General features: G+C 39.6%; 1 protein-coding gene across 2 annotated transcripts in view; it reads left to right on the forward strand.

Annotated features, from left to right (window-relative positions):
- Window positions 1-1,471: 1,471 nt before the first annotated feature.
- Window positions 1,472-17,701, forward strand: part of mdga2a (MAM domain containing glycosylphosphatidylinositol anchor 2a) — a 117,633-nt gene continuing 101,403 nt past the window's right edge. For both annotated transcript variants that reach the window (XM_056768729.1, XM_056768730.1), the window contains exon 1: window positions 1,472-2,256. In XM_056768729.1, coding sequence (XP_056624707.1) covers window positions 2,184-2,256 — 73 coding nt within the window. In that variant the 5' untranslated portion in view covers window positions 1,472-2,183. The remainder of the gene's footprint in view (window positions 2,257-17,701) is intronic.

The following is a 17,701-nucleotide window of genomic DNA, read 5'->3' on the forward strand; positions in this document are numbered from 1 at the left end:
TTAATGGCCTCAAATTATTGTTATATTATACACTAGAAGTTCAAGACACGTAGTGATATTTAGGAGTGCATTTGCATTCCTTTCTTGGTCTGTAATCCCAGATATCTGTAACAGATGTCTTGAAGCATCTAACAGAGACTTCATCAAGCCCAGTATTGATTTTTTTATTTGCACACAACATTTAAGTGGAGAACAGTGTTATGTTTGTTTAATGGAGCAAAGCTGGGCTCATCAGTTACAGTACGTTGGCATTCTTAGAGATGTCTTTCTTAAGAATTGAACATTTACGGTCAATAAGTCTGGGAACTAATAATTGGTTAACATCTCCCCTTCTGAGTCATTCACAGACCAAGAGTTTGTTACAGAGGAGCTTTAAATCGCCAGTTTGGCCGTGTGTGAGAATACTGATTATATCTTTCACACAAGTCACATTTTTATTTTTAATGCCACATTAGGCCAGTCTTATAACCAAGCTCCGGGTTGTGGGCAAAACACTTAAACATTTTATTTATTTGATTTAGTTTTGATAAAACATTTTAAGTCAGTATGAAAGTTTTTAACAACCCCATGTATCTATTTTTCTGTACTGTTGTGACGTTATGGTCTAAGCCTTCTAAAAATTTCATTAGTTTTCATCATTATTTTCTTTTGTTCCAGAAGATGGCACTATATGAACAGTGCAAAATGTTCTGCCCAACATCTTTTACGTTGAAGCACCATCGTCTAAAAACAAGGCATCTACAATTCGTAATGCAGAGCACAAGTATAAATGTATCCCCTTACTAGACTTGAAAATCATTAATAGCCTAAGTGCAAAATAAAAGTTTACTCTCAAGATAAAAATACTTTTGAAACAAATGTATTTTTAAATAATGGGGGTCTTTATAGGAATGTATGTCTGCTAGTAAAACTCACAGGTTCAATCAGGGTGATGTATGTGTGCCCTTCAGCGAGGCTATTATCCCATGCTGTCCCCGCCAAATACAGTAAGTGTACTAAATAACGTTAGCAAAGTACATACTTAAGTGAAAGTCTGTACTGAAACCTGTTATTCCAAAATAGCAGATGAATGCAACGCCATTTAATGCTTCAGTGCGCTCTTTTGAACGAATAAACCCCTGTATTAACATTCAGTTCGAATTCAGGTCGAATAGGTCCTTGGCTTAACAAAATACATTTGCATCACAACATGCGGTCATTTTAAACTCGACAAAGGCTTTGAAATGATGAAAACGAGAGAAGGATGCGCGCCAAAATCAACAGCTATGCTATGATCTCAAACGAGAGAAAACGACAAACAACCCCCGAAAGCATGTATACCACTTAGACTAGCGGCCTTTTAATTTATAATGAAGTTCACGTTGCTCTGCTGCGAACGTTCTCAGCGCGCGAGTGCTCCTCATACTAATGAGACCGGAGCGCGCCCGCTCGCTCACTCACGCGCTCTTTGACGTAGTCAACCAGCTGGGCTCCAGCGTTCCAGCGCAGTATGTATGGCGCAGCGTGTCTGACCACCCTTCACATTTTATCCACTCTAAATTCGCGTTTTCCTGAGAATAGGCGTTCTGACACATCTGCGCGTGTCATCGTTTTTTAGCCGGGGCAAGAGACTTCCGACCAGCACAGCTGTTATGAAACACTTTTGAAATAACGGATTCATCTTTTTATCCCTCACGGCACGAGGACGAAGATTCATATACGAGCGCCTCGCATCCGCCTCCTCCAGCATCAAGGAGTATCCTTTTTCGGCGTGCCTTTCTGCCTCACCGGCATCCTTATTCATGAAGGGATGAGAGCGGCTGTCTCGTCATTCGGTGGTTATTTTTCGCATTAAAGTCCGCAGTATTATCTTTAAGGGACGTCGAAGAGGTGGATGCCGGCGCGCGTTACCAGACTCCGATTTATAGTGCGTGTGTTTCCCATGGCGCTGTCATTTACTTTCGCCAGTCGGTGCTTAATGCCGGCAAAGGTGTGAGGAGGAAGCCGACTTTAAGGGCTTTGTGTGGACCAATTCGATGCTGGCAAGAAATGACTATCGATACATCTCAATCTGACGTTTCTTCAGTTGTTTCTTGATGATATTTGTCACAGTCACGCAAGGTGGGAGATTACACCGCGCGTACTGTCTTCAAGTGTTCGCCGCCTGAGGAACCGTAGCTGGATATGTTCAGACTAACGTAAAGATGGATATTATGTTTGCTCTCCTGTGGTTATTGGCCGTACTATTTGAAGGCGTTTTGTGCCAGGGAGTATACGGTAAGTCAAATAGACATACTACGTGTACTAGTCTTTACACGGCCACCGTGACCTTGTGAAAATGCACGAGATATATGGTGGGATGTGGATTTACATTCTGAATGATGTCCAGTGCCATGCAGGCCCGCATGTCAAGTGACAGTTCCTGCGTTACAGGTGCACAGTGGGCATCCAGTCGGTGGTCACATCCTGCTTTATGCATGTATAGTGTTTTTTGTGGCCCTCATTTAAAGCATCAACATCGTCTTATGCATTTTAACTGCACTTGCATGTTGAATTAAATGTATTGCCATGAATAACTGGCAGCTATATTGCCATGTCAAAATCGTCATTGATCAGTTATTCCTAGCGTAAATAAACTGTATGCTTTTACTACAGTTACAATAGTTTACCTATAGTATTTGTGATAAAACCATTGTCACAATACAGTAAACATTGTTTGACCATTACATTTGTATTAAAACTATGGAAATATAAATGACAAAACATTTTTTTCTTCTTAAATTAAACAATGCAATCGTTTATCCTTAACAATGGTTGACTATGGTAAACACCCTATAGCAATAAATCGGGCCTATGCTGTCAATGTCATCTGTACACATTTTGTTCACATGTTTAAAGAAAATTTGGCCATTCAAATTTACCTCATTCACATCCTACAGTTCGTTGCTGCCAGTAGCACTCAATTTTATTAAGTGAAATAGTGGTTGATGCGAGAAGCAGCCACAAAAAAGCCATTTTTTGATTTAGTGATTTGCAAGACACATTAGAAATGATATGAGTTGGCTTAATTCTCTTTGACAGAATTTTATGTAGGTTAAGCTGCTCATGTCAGCCATTCATTCTGTCAAAGGTGCCTCTATGGAAATGCTTCCTTAGATGTCAGCTGCGGAATATTACAAAGGGTTGCTCATAATAGGATAAAGGCTATATCTATGAAGCATTGGCTAGGAGAACTATTTTATCTTACGTCACATGGATTACAAGGGCAGATTTACTGTTACTCAATGATAGGCTGTTTGGATTAGGTTAAGAAAATAAAGGCATGAATCAGTGAATGCAACTGTACTAAATTTGAGCTACAGGTTGGTCGCAAACAGAAGGACCAAGTACAACGGCCCATTGGTTTTTATCCTTAAAGAATGAAAATGCCCATTTATATTGTATACAGTCATGGACGTCAGCAAGAACCACTGCATTGTTTTCCAACCAATCTACCATTTCCCAAAATTCATAATTATGTTTCCAAAAGTAAAGATTTAATTTTACTTAATGAATAGACATTATGTAGATATGGTGGCAGTGAGTTTTGACATCGTTTCAGATTTTTGTGTTAATCTGGGGTCTGTGATATTTACAGCAGTTGACATTCAGTGGTCAAGTGGTGTGATTAAGCTCATGTTTCACTGTGTGTTGGCTGGCATCCTATTCATGAGTGGCGTCTGAACAAACAGACATTGCATTGCTTTGATTCCAGTGTAATGACCTGTGTAAATGTGGGAGTGTTGTGGGTTGTACTTCATTGCTATGAGCAGGATGCTGGTACATGCCCCCTTAGCTAACTGCACAGTCAAACCATGATGTACTCTGGGGTAGTGTCGTCACTGTACCAAAATTTCAGTAGTCGGTACCAATACCGGTAAAATTCCATGTTCTCTGTACCAATTTCGGTACCAAAGCAAAACACCATTACATGCTAATTGAAACACTATTTTATTAATAAAGCTCATTCTTGATATAAATGTATAAAAAACAATGCCATTTCGTATAAATGAAGTATTCAAGTTAATTGTTGCTGAAACTGTTGCATGCTCACTGGGGTCTTTCATGCTGAGAAACATCCTCCTCCGTCTGCTGCTTTATAAGACAAATATCATAAACCTCAGTATAAGGCAACTGAATGAACATGCATGCATATGCAATACTAAAAGAAGTCTCAGCTTTAGTGCAGCATTTAAAGAGCACGTTCCCGCGATCCCATTTTTCAACCTTTAGTTAGTGTGTAATGTTGCTGTTAGAGCATGAACAATACCTGCAAAATGATAAAACTCAATGTTCAGTGCCAAGCGAGATATTGTCTTTAGCAGAATTAGCTTTTCAAGGACTTTTGAGAACGGCTGTATCGGACTACAGCCCTCTACTTCCTGGGTACATGATGTCACCATTCTGAGAGCTTTTAATAACCTCCGCCTAAAGGAATATGCCAAAAAAGGGACGAGGCCTTCCTTAGAGAAGAGGAAGAGCCGCTGGAGTAGAGTTCGGTTATCAGAGATCGTCAACTGTAACTGTAACAAAGATTGTTGTTTGCTCATGCACTAATAGACCTCCATTACACTTCGATCAACCGCATGTTTTTAATTGATAAAGTGAAGTTGGCGCCATTGTTACTGTTTATTGCTAAAAGCCAAAGTTTATGAATGCAGGTGCAAAGGACACCCACCAATCACAACAGCCTGAGAAGCGTAAGCCAATCAAGAAAGACCTGGTCAGTTTTACCAATCAGAGCATTTCAGAAGGAGGGACTTTATATTGTCAAGAAATCCAGTTGTTTTTGTTAGAAGTGGGACAGCGATGAACAACAGACTAGATATATGTGAAATATAAAGCGTTTTTTTAAATAGAAACATGAACATCCATTGTTAAACAACCAATAAACATAATCAAAGCTTCTAAAACAGTCAAAGTCAGGGTCCTTTAAACAAGATTACTTACACTAATGTTACTGTTTATTAAAATAATAAATGAAACAGATAGATTTTTCTTTAGTTTAAATTTGGCTTTTTAAACCTAATAGTATTAAATTTGACATTTTAGTTAGCCATACATCTATTTTTTTCTAGCAGATAGATTTTGGATAGGCTTATACAAAATAGGTAGTGTAAACACCATCATGTCCTCCCATTTATTATACACCATTACAGTTATAAAGCATGGTATATATATAAGCATAAATGGTTAATAGTGACACTTGACTGGATTAGCATTGGTGCTAACAAATTAGCACGCAAACAGGGACGTTGTTTTTAATGTTTCCTTTAACTTAACATATTTATCATCATAATGCAAACGCTGACAGAAGTTGAAACTTACCGCTTGAACTTGTTCAAATAAATTTTTCCTCCTTTTACCACAAAACTCTGTTCGTTTTCTTTGTGATATGACTTAAATCTGAAGTATTTCTGTGCGCATCTCTTATGGATCCACTCATCACGTCTTATATCGTCTATAAAAACTTTCCGTCTGACAACCTGTTAGACAGAGCATCAGTACCCGGCTGGCCCAGTTCGTCGGTGCTACCGGGTCTTATGAAAATTAGGTACCGGCAACTTTTTTAATTTTAGGTACCGACTTGGACCCGAAGTATTTTGACAACTCTAATTCTGGGGCAGGCCTGCACAAACTCTATAGGCTACCCGTTAAACCCCTACACTGAATGCAGAATATTTTATTTATCAAAGAGCATAACAAGACAATCTCTGACATTTACATTTATGCATTTGCCAGACGCTTTTATCCAAAGCGACTTACATTGCATTATCCTATACATTTGTTTCTAAGTATGTGCAATACCCTGGGATCAAAACACGACCCTAGCGTTATTTGCGCCCTGCTCTTACCACTGAGCTACAGGAAAGCAATGTACTCTCACAATGTACATAAAGTAGTAGATTTTTATTCACGGCAAGGTGATAGACGCTGTATATCTCTTAGTTGGTTGCATCTCCTCAAATTCAATTCAATGTTGCTAGCAGCTTAAATTCAATGGTCATACCTAGTAAGACATATTCGTTGAATGTCTTTGACTGTCAGTGAGCATCAACCTGTTTTTCTCTTTTTTTTAAAATTAAAAATATGCTTAGCTCATATTACACGCCACTCAGCTACGATCAGTAATGGTTCTAGGTCTTCCCATGATAACTTTTTTCTCCTTGACACATTGCCTGATCAAAACATGTTAAAACAAAAATTGGAAGTGTAAAGTTTCAGGTTAGCTTTCGTTTCCTGCTGTGATGATCAATTGATTCAAATATGAAGTCAGCCATACCTAGGTATTGGTAAACAGAGATGCTTTATTTAAAGTACCAGCGCTCTTTTCTAATCGATCCGAATTGCATTTCAATCAGCTTTGATAAAGATAATGATATAAAAGGCTGTAGTGGGTTGATTTATAATCTTATTGACCCTATGGATAAATATTTCATAGTTATATTGTAGAAAGATAGACTAATGCACTATATTACAGCATCCCAATAGGCCACTTAGGCTGGAATGAAAAAGAAGCCTCCAATACCGAGACATCTGTAAGGTCGATAAGCTTTTAGTTCATGTAATGCAGTACAACTGTTTTTGCATCCTGTTTTGATTTAGGTTGTGTTTATGGTAATATTATTTATACATTTTTTACCATCTGCAATGGTTGGCTGTTATATATTTCATACGCAGCCTCCCCGTTTATTCCAGGCTGTGTTGCACTCCCCATCTATATGGACAGTAGTCAGCTTATACTGTGACACTCGCTAAATTAATATAGTCTAGTCTACAGTATTACTTCACGCTTCTAATATTTAAAGACTTTGTGTTGCTATCCCTTTTGACCATAAAGGATTTACTTATATTTTACCAGCGCAAGCAGATTATGAAAAGCATGCTGTTTTATCTGGCCACAACAGACAGCTTAAGTTTCACAGTACATTAGGTTAGACATTCCCTTAGATTTTGATGAATCGGGTTAATGATTATTTAATACGTAGGGCTGTTTTCTGTTGTACAATGAAGGTTGGACCTTTTGGACACTCTGTGGTCATGCCGTTGACAGTATAATGCTTTTTAATATTAGACCTCGCTAACTGGAAATACATTTGAGTCAGCGAGGCAGATGAAAGTTGCATTCTATATACGTTATGACTCACTGTTAAACAGAGCAAGACAATTGCCTGTGACAGTTTCCTTGGGATTGTACTGACCACAGTGACAGGGCCATTCTCAGTTCCCCTGGCTTCTGCTCTAAATAATTCACACCTTTTACAAGCAGCCATTTAATGGAAGTAGGAAACAGAGTTGTACTGTAAAATACTGGAGATGCTTTTCCATCTGTGCAGTCCCTCGGTGAGGTCAGACGGTGGGGCTCTTAAACTTGATTAGTATTGAGATGTGGCATGAACGGTGGGAATCGCTGCGCTAGAGTTCCAAGCCAGACATTACCAGTCGAGTTTGGGGTAAACAAGACACATAACAGTTGTAAAGCATTACTGTTAACTTGTCAAGAAAGACTTAAGGTGTTTCTTTGAGTGATTTATCAAGACCTCACTCCTGTTCAGTGTAGCACAGTATGCCCTGTTCCATAAACCAATAAAGATTATGGTAATGTGCAACAAACCCAACAGAACACTAGTGCTTAACAGAAGTATATGCATACACAGACATTTTAAACCCCTCGCTAGCCTCTAACTGACTTCTTGTCCATCTTCAAATCTCACCATATCATCTGATGTCTGTTTTTATGCTTTGCTATCCCGCTGCCGATTTCTTAAAGCTTCAGAGGGCATTCCATTCAAGTTCTCAAGCATGACAGATATGCTCGTGTGGAGAGCCAATAGGCTTACACAGCCCACACAGCACCGTAAAGTATGATTTTGTTCTTTTAAAAATACTTCTTATGCGTTTACATGGTGGGCTTTCTGCTACCTGCAGGATCAGACTTTTTTCACATTACATGTGGATGACTAACCATGTAATGCTTTAGTGCAACCTAACGCTGTTTTGAATGAAATCATCATTGCTCATGCAGAGCGCTGTGTAGTTGCCAAGAACAATGCTGTTCTTACAGGGAAAGACTAATAATAGCAAGTAAGCGTACCCATAGGAATTATTTTTTTATTTTAGAGCTCAGGAGACTAAATGGAGATCTTAGATATGGATCTGTTTTCATATCAGTGTGAAGGTCAATGTGCCTGATTGTCAATGGTCACTTTACTGCTAAATGTGAATAACATGACTCGGTCACTTGTTGTATATAAGTCTATAGTCTTATTTATTGTCTTTGGCTATACATGTTTATCTTTCTAACGCCATTTACATTGCCATTTATGCATTTGGCAGATGCTTTTATCTAAAGCTACTTACATTGATTCCATTACACTATACATCTATTTCTGAGTATGTGCAATCCCTGTGGTTGAACCTGTTTCAGTAAGAATAGGCACAAATAAAACCGTACAGTAAGAGTACAGAGCTATGACGTGAATGTAAATAGTGTAGCATAGTGTTGGTAATTACCAGAAGACTTATTCAGATCTCCATGTACTCTTTTGAGAGACAATTGAGATAAAAAAGTCTTATTTGTGAATTTTATTTCCTTTGTATGTGTATATACTGTTTGTTATTTGTTTTATCCTGAAAGTATATCTGGAGGGAATAAAGAATCGATGTAAATCCAGCCGGCCCTCTCTTTAGAACCACTATGAGTTAAACTCCTGAAAGCAGGAAGGCAAGATTAGTGACTCATAAAGTGGCACTGCAAATGCATAAAAACAAAGGCAATCACTCACAAGAACTGTTTCTTCCCAAGAGAACAACATCTAAATAGTCAATTAGCACCTTGGACACTAAAACACTACTAATGGCATCTAGTAATAGGTGCCAAATTCCCATATACCTACACATCATTGAGTGTATATGATAATATTTGATACTATACGAATATAATATACTCATACTCCAGTTAGCTGTCTTAAATGATAACTTACTGTATATTGTATAATGCTGATGCCAATGACAACCTATTGTACAATATTCAAAGTATTTTTTATAATGGACACCAATATTAGGTCCATAATTTGACAAATAGTATTTATTTTGGAGACATCCCATCGCTTCATATGGATTTATTCTTGCATAATTTGTATTGTTCTGAATGGGCATTGATCGATAGAAAACTGCTGTTTGAAGTCACACTAAAGTCAAAGAGCGCATTTCCACCATCGTGCAGAATCGTTCTCGTTGCTTAATCGTAACACTCCATGCCGATCCATGCCAAATGGTTTCATTTTCCACCCCAGGGCTGGTAACAGAAAGCTTTAGAATGTAACACAAACATGCCGGGCATTTGGCTTGCAAGCATTCTATTAGCATGATTTGACAACCGTGCCGAAAAATTCAGTGCAGAGAACAGTGTGTAATCGTTCCGTGTCGAAACAGGCTCACGTGGAAACATAACTGTAACCGTTTCAGACCGTGCTCGGTGGAAAACCGCTCATAGTCCTCATAGCGCTCATAATAATCAAGTATTCAGAGATAATATTCACTGTTTATTTAATTGACCTGAATGGTACCCTAAAAACATGCATCTTATTGGTGTGGTATTGCTTTTTCTGGACTACAGTTTTTGCCAGTGCAAAAGGTAGAACAAAAATCTGTAGACTTACAGGCATAGAAGCTCGGAGATGGGCTCGTATGATCTCGTAAGCAAGTATACTAGCATCGAATCAAAGCAACCTAGCAACCACTTAGCATAGCCCAAGTGACAATCCAGAACACCCCAGCACCCTAAAACCACTCATTAGCAAGTGAATAAACCTTAGCAATTGCATAGCAATGCTTTGACAGTTTTTAGTGTTCTGGAAAAATTCAAACTTTGTGTAAGATGTTGGTCTCACTGCGAAAACAAGAAGCAATGAGATATGCCGGTCGAGGGCTGAAGCAATTCGTAGAAACATTTCCCCACATCTAATTATGTATTTAAATGTCATGTACTGATGTCAGATCTGTTTCAGGTGAACATGCTTGTTGACAGGTACAGCACTGAACTATGCAAGAACAGCGTATCGCATGTCTTGAGCAAACCGCTTTGTGGGTAGACTCTCCGAATGTTTAGCAACCAATGTCAGCAACCATAATCTCAGCAAGACCTTGGACTTAAGATTGTTAATGCTTCAGTGAAGGCCTCTTTGGACGAAAATAATCATAACAGGAGCATTTATTGGTGAGGCTCGTGCAAAAAAAGAAACATCTCCGCACTTCAGCGATCCCCTTTGGCGGTGGCATACATTAAAGTAGTTCATAGCAGTCTTGTTATTATTATTTTTAAGGAAATGAATGTTACTTGAAAGTTTGGACTTATTTCTTGATTTTGTTGGTTATTCATTCGAAGGAAATGAAAAGATCTAGAGCAGTTTAGCTTCCTGGGGTGCTTTATTGATTTGGAATGATTTTTCCTCTTTTAGCAAAAAGTTTGTGTGTTCTCAACTGTACTTCCTGACTGTGCGGTGTTTTGAAGGAATTGTTTGTAGTTATTAAATATTTATGGAAATAAGTGAGTGTTGGAGTAACCGCATCACTGAACCTGCAGGGCAGATGCGTAAATTCATACTGTGTGAGTCGACCCATTGTGTTTTTCTACCTGCACTCACATTTATCAAGGCATTAGTATCAGATTTTGTAGAAATGAGTGTTAATAAGTGTTAATTGGTGTTAATGAGTATAAAGTAGTGCACATTACTACAAGCAATGTGGGCAAGCTTCACCGGCCCATCTGAGTTTCAATTGAGCTTCACAGAACGTTTCACTCTTCTCACGAGGTACCTTTTTTGTCATGCTGTACAAGTCTGGTCACAGGAAACTGATGAAAAATATATCCAAAGGTAGAGATATTGTGAACTGTTGTTTGCTTGTATTCAGTTGAGATAATCGTTTGATTCTTGAGAACTGTGCTCTGGTCCAGTCAGTGCATTTGATATCAATGTGCCCCGTGTAGGGATGTAACGGTACGTGTATTCGTACCGAAGCATCACGGGCAACATTCCAAATATAGTCATCATACCTATGCCCTTCTCCTTCGAAGGGCAGAGGCCTTGGAATTTAGACTTTGGAGTGAACAGGGCATTTGCTTGCCATTATGTAGACGTTTGGAATGCACTTGGCAAAGGAAGCGATGTCATTTCCTCATTATCTTCAGCTGGCATGTTCACGTGAAAACAAAGCATCGTGTCTGTCAGCAGATGTCGCTGTTTTAATGGCATAACTTAAGCATTTGCAAATACATAGAATTTGTATTTTAAAACGTTTTTCAAAAACTTATATGCAAAGCCTCACACTCGCAAGGCTGTACCGGTTTTCGAATTGTCCTACCCAGTTAGATATAATCTAAACCACATCGAACAAAATAAACAGGTAGGATGATTTAACAATGCAATATACCCTGTCAGATAGTCCTACCAACTTAAAATAAACATATACATTTACAGCATAAAACCCTTTCAAGATTATCCTGCCAGCATTAAAGAAACATGTAGGATTAATTTACAGTGCAACACCCAAAGAATTTGTACTAAAGGTATTAAATAATATGTGGAATGATTTAACAACGAAAATACACAATCATATTCCCGTAGCAGTATAAAATAAACAGGTAGGAGGATTTTTTTAGCGCAAAAAAATTACGTAACATTGATGTGTGCATGCCTGGTAGGACAATCTGACGGGTAGGATGAAATTTCAGGATACCTACAACAATTTTGTACTGCATAAAAGCTATGATTTATCTACTCGCTCTGTCCTTTGATGGGAGTAGGGCATAGTAATGATGACTTCATTCAGAATTTTTCCCATGACGGTTCGGTATGAATACGAGTACCGTTACACCCCTAGCCCCATGATACTATGAGAGTTTTCGTGACTTGTGTAAAGATGTTTCTCTTAATTCACATTTCACAAGCTGGTTGACTGACTTACGGCCATGTTAACACATGTAGAACATTTGCTCAGAGTTCCCTTTCTGTCGGTCTCTCGACGTTGTGTCGAGAACAACAGATGGGGTTCCCCCTTGAGAACCAATCTACTCTGACTAGACTACTATAGAAAAGGCCAATGAAATTTGGCGAATGAAATTTGCATGCCGGTCTCCGCCCCCCGATGTCCGGTATAAAAGGAAGCCGGCGTGCAGCAGTCATTTACCCTTTGTTATTCAGAGCCTTCGCTCATGACTACGAACAAAACGAATTCAACGAATTCTTCTTCTACATTGCCGGATCTACGACGTAGACACTAGATCTATACGACTTGCTCGACGCCTCCTCCTGTGGAGTGAACAGGTGATCCGCTCCCTGTGGGCCACACACATCCCAGGCAAACTGAACCGGACAGCCAACGTGCTTTCTCGTCAGTATATGCCTCGCAGAAAGTGGTGTCTCCACCCCCGCAGTCCAGCTCATTTGGATGCTGTTCGGACAGGCCCAGGTAAACCTGTTCGCCTCCCGCAACACCACCATAACCCGCTTTGGTACTCCCTGTCTGAGGCCCCCCTCGGCATGGATGTCCTGACCACGGGACGGGCGGAAACACACATTCCACCCCCCAGGAGCCTCCTTGCACAGACATTGTGCAAGGTCAGGGAAGAGGAGCACCAAGTGTTATTGGTTACACCGCACTGGTCTAACCGCACTTGGCTTCAGAGTTGACACCTCTGGAACCTCCATGTCTGGTCTCTAGACGGGACGAGAAGATCCTGAGATGGCCACTCCCCCTCTATGGCGGAGACCATCACCCAGGCTAGGGCCCCATCTACTAGGTGGTTGTACGCCTCTAGATGGCGCCTCTTCTCGTCCTGGTGTCTCTCTCAACGAGAAGACCCACTGAGGTGCTCGATCGGGATCGTGTTGTCATTCCTAAGAGACTGGAGACTAAGTCACACTGAATGTGTATGTAGTCGCTATCGCCACTCATCACGACACAGTTGATGGAAAGTTTCTAGGGCAGCACGACCTGGTCACCAGGTTCCTAAGGGGCGCGAGAGGGCGGAATCCGCCTCATCTCCGCTGCATACCCTCTTGGGACCCTAACGTGGGTCCTGGGGGGCCTCTCTGGGCTCCCCAAGAGCCCCTCGGAGGTTCCGATCTTCCTCACCTGACGAGTAAGACGGCCCTGCTGATGGCGCTCACTTCCTTCAAGAGGGTAGGGGACCTCCAAGCATTCTCTGTGTCCCCGGATTGCCTTAAATTCGGCCCTGGTAACTCTCATGTTATCTTGAGACCCAGGCCCTGATACGGGCCCAAAGTTCCCACTATTCCCTTCCCGGACAAAGTGGTGGACTTGCAGGTGCTCCCCATCGCGGAGGAAGACCCAACCCCATCCGTGTAGTGTCCTGGAACGCACGCAGAGCTTCAGTAGCTCTGACCATACCGATCTCAGAATCTCCCATGCCCATTGGCAGTGAGGGCTTACTCCACACGGGGTATAACTACCTCCTAGTCACTAGCCAGAAGCGCCTCTCTAGCAGACATCTGTAGAGCTGCGGGTTGGGCTACGCCCAAACACCTTTGCAAGGGTTAACAACCTTAAAGGTAAGCCCGGTGTCAGCCCACGTCCTGTGTGGCGACATGTAGGACTGGCCTCCGTCCGTGAAAGGTTACCGGTCAGTGCTGTACCCATCTTTCTCCAAGAAAGCTCTGGAACCCCCTGACCACCACACTGGAAGGTTACAGTTTCGCGAAAGCTTCGAGCTGACACGCCCAGGCCTGTTACCGTCGCTTCGCTAGAGATTGTGATGCAATACAGCATCGTGGCGTTTTCCATAGGTAACCCCATCTGTCGTTCTCGACACAACGTCGAGAGACCGACAGAAAGGGAACGTCTTGGTTACGTCTGTAGCCTCAGTTCCCTGATGGAAACGAGAGGTTGTGTCCCTTATGCCACAAACATGTATCGTATTCTGCTCTTCAGAACAAGAGGTAAATAAATGCTGCACTCAGACTTTCTTTTATACCGGACATCCGGGGGCGGAGACCGGCATGCAAATTTCGTTCGACAAATTTCAACCAAGACGTTTACGCCTGAAGTGCTAAATCAATCTGAAGCAAATTCTTTCTCATTTTCTTGTATTGCAGAAACAATTGCAAGTCATCAATTGTAGTTTTGAATGCAAATTTCCATTGTTCCGCAAAGCCCCACAAAGCATAAAAGTAAAGCCAGTGGCATGTGTCGGATCGGGAATATATGTTTGTCCATCCAATGAAAAACAGGGGATCATTAATTTTTTTTTTAAAAACAAAGAGTTATTGTGATTAGATTTTTGTTTGACTGTGAGGCGGCCCTAAACCTTTTTAATATGCGCTGGAATCTAGTGCAGCTGAATGCATCCTTCGGAAGTCCCGGTGGAAGATTTTTATGCATGAATCCATTCAGTCTGTGTAATTAGGTGGAATCTCAAGAGCCTTGTAAAAAAAACTAATCAAGCCAACAAAATGGTATTTGTAAACAAATTTTCAAAAAGTATCAGCAAAGGCTGAAGACATTTTAACCATAGTACTTTGAGTGAAATGAGAATGAATGTTTATACAGTATATTACAAAGCCTAACAATCATACTTTTCTTAGCATCTTGGTGTACCCTTTATATTTGGGATTCGCAATTGGAAATTTTACTGACATGAGCAAGCCCAGAGAAGCATACCAAAGCATGTATGTTGTTTTAGGACATCACAGATATTAAAATGTGTGATTACAATCGAATAGTATTATATTTAAATGCAGTGATTTATTTATTGTCTTACTTTATCTCTATTTATCTCTCTCTTACACACACACTTTTTTGTTGTTTGTTTCTGTAATGGTTTTGGAGTACAAGATGTTCAATGAATGGCATCATTAATCTCTAACAAAAAGACTGATACAATAATGACTTTTTTGCACCCAATTTGCCATTATATTAAAACTCCTGCATCTTTAAATCTGCTTATCTACAGTATATTAGAACTGGCCTGTAAAGCATATGTTTCTCACCTTATTGAAAGCATCCAATGTATTTATTAATCTCTTAAATTGTATGATTCCAGCTAGTGTAATCTTCCGCAGCCTGCCCCTGGTCCTCATTTCTTGTCTTTGGAGAATATTGTCTTTGTAATGAAAGCAGGGTGTGTGCAAGTATCAGCATGTCTTGTAACTTTAATAGTGTGTATGCAGATTTTTGTGATGCACCTCATAAATTATTCCTCCACATAGGATTTCATGCCATTCTATTATATTCATGATCTTGTTGTTTCCTTTGGACTAGTAATTGGGTTTTCTGTGAGTTCAAAGTAAATTGTCCTTGATTATAAATTATGAATGTGCATCATGATGTACCTTCATGTAACTCCATTGAATTAAGATGAACTGCCTCTGCAGTATATGAATGGGGGATGTGTTATCTGAAGCTGGTATATACACACTGGGTCTTATGGTCATAGTGTGTAATGCTATTTAAAGAGCGTTCCAGTTAGAAACATCAACGAGAGTATACAGTAAATGCAGTATTTGATTATACGGACAAGATAAAACATTTCAGAACAATTTTTCACTGATGCTTCGCTCATCCAGCTACAGTCTTGCTGACCTCCATTGATTTTCATATCTGCATGGCTTGAAGATCACAGCGGTCTCAAAGTAATTTGCTAATATTAGCACTAATCGCTTGCCTAGATAAAGAGCTTTGTAAAAACTTTGAAGGACAGATCAAAATCAATCAAATATAAAAGTTGTGAAAAAGATCTTTATGTTGTTAGCAGTGGATCAGATTTGCAGTCTTTTCCCATCACGGTTGCCTTTGGCAATGGCTACCTCACTTTGGCACAATTTTCTTTATTTATTTGAGTTTTTGTTGCTGCTTTGGAACAATGTGTATTGTAAACATATCTAAACAAATTTAAATTCAATGTTTCAGGCAGTTATTTTTATTAAATTTAAATTGTATTTGTTTTTATGTTCTTACATGTCATTAATTAGCTTTTTACACTTTTTTTTAATTCTCCTTTTCATTTTAGTAAAAAAATTATATGCTTGTAATTTTATTATTGCTGTTTTAGGTTTAATTTATTTCGATTATATATTTTGAGTCCCTTATTCATTTTCTTTTAATAATTTTAGACACTTAACTTATTTCGGATAAAGGCCAAGGCAACATTTCAAACTTTTGTTCAAGTTTAAAATAATCTTTAGGTCAATATTTTTTTATTTAAATGAACAGAAACGTTATAATAGATGTTTTAATACTTGACAAAAATTACCCTGGTTCCAGACTGTAACACCCGCAGTATCAACGCCGGCCACGCCCCCTGCACCAGCGCCTCTCCAAACGCACTTTCACCGGACTTTTAGTATCGACTCTATTACCCAGGACTCGGTGCACTCACTCATTATCACTGATATTACATTATCACTCACACCTGCACGCCATCATCCACACCATATATAATCCGCACTCACCCATGCATGTTTGTCAGGTCTAGTTGTTATGTACTCCCTGTTACTCTGTAGCTCTGACTCTCCGTTTATGTTTACTGTTTCGTGTTCCCTTGGATGTTATACCTTGTTTGTTCTGTACCCATTGGATGTTCATTGTTGCTAACTCATCACTATAAACTGGATTATCACTACCTATCGTTGTCATCGTGTCTGTCCTCAGTGTGTGCAGTTACACAGACATAACATTTAGTCATTAAAATTATGCCTATATTATTAATTCATTTATTTTAATTATTTTTCAAAAGCTGCAGTGTATTGTTATGTTTTGTTTAAATAACACGTAACAATAGCACTTTATTTTAAGGTCCTGTTTCCCATGTACATGTGCACTTTTTACAGTAAATATAACAACTAGGTTCTAATCCTGAACCTACCCCTAAACTTATACTTATACCATGTAGTAACCTTACTTCCCAGTACTTTCTTAGGTAATTACACTGTAAGTCCCCTATAGGTACACAAACTGTAAACAGTGGTGGAAAGTAACTGATTACATATCCTCAAATTACTGTAATTGAGGAGTTTTTTTCAGGAATTGTACTGTTTTAAGTAGTTTAAAAACAAAGAAGTTTAACTTGAGTACATTTTTAGTGCTGTATCGGTACTTTACTGCGCAATTTTTCCTCACATTGTCGTCGCTACTTAATGTTTAATTTTCATGTGATTGACTAAGGAGAATAATCCGTCCCGTCACGTGACCCCGTCCACTCAATTTGCGCATAGAAAACTTGCGTCACATAGATTTCAAGACATCTGCCGCCAATTTAGTTTAATCATGGAGGAGGAAGAACGTGTGCGGCAGCTAGGGCACGTATCAAACGGGTGTTTTGCACACTCGAATGTCACTGCGGGAAGGGACACCATACATTGCCTCATCGAGATATGGAGAAATATTTGAGTTCCTATATCACTCCGTTCGTCAAGTTTCATCCAAACAGCTATATCATAGGATAAAATTGTCCATATCCCACCAAAGTCTCTACATCAAGTGCTCTGCCATTAAAAGTGAGTAGGAAACATATGCGACTGGGACGGATGTGAAGCAGTTTCGCAAACTGTGCATGATCAGTTACATTATTGTAAATAACGTTCAGTTTCTTGCACATTGCGATCGCTTAAATAAGACGTCATTAATACATCGAAAGAAGCCACAGGGATTACTTAAATGTTGC

The sequence above is a fragment of the Triplophysa dalaica genome, chromosome 15 (assembly GCF_015846415.1).
Source record: "Triplophysa dalaica isolate WHDGS20190420 chromosome 15, ASM1584641v1, whole genome shotgun sequence".
NCBI lineage: Eukaryota > Metazoa > Chordata > Actinopteri > Cypriniformes > Nemacheilidae > Triplophysa > Triplophysa dalaica.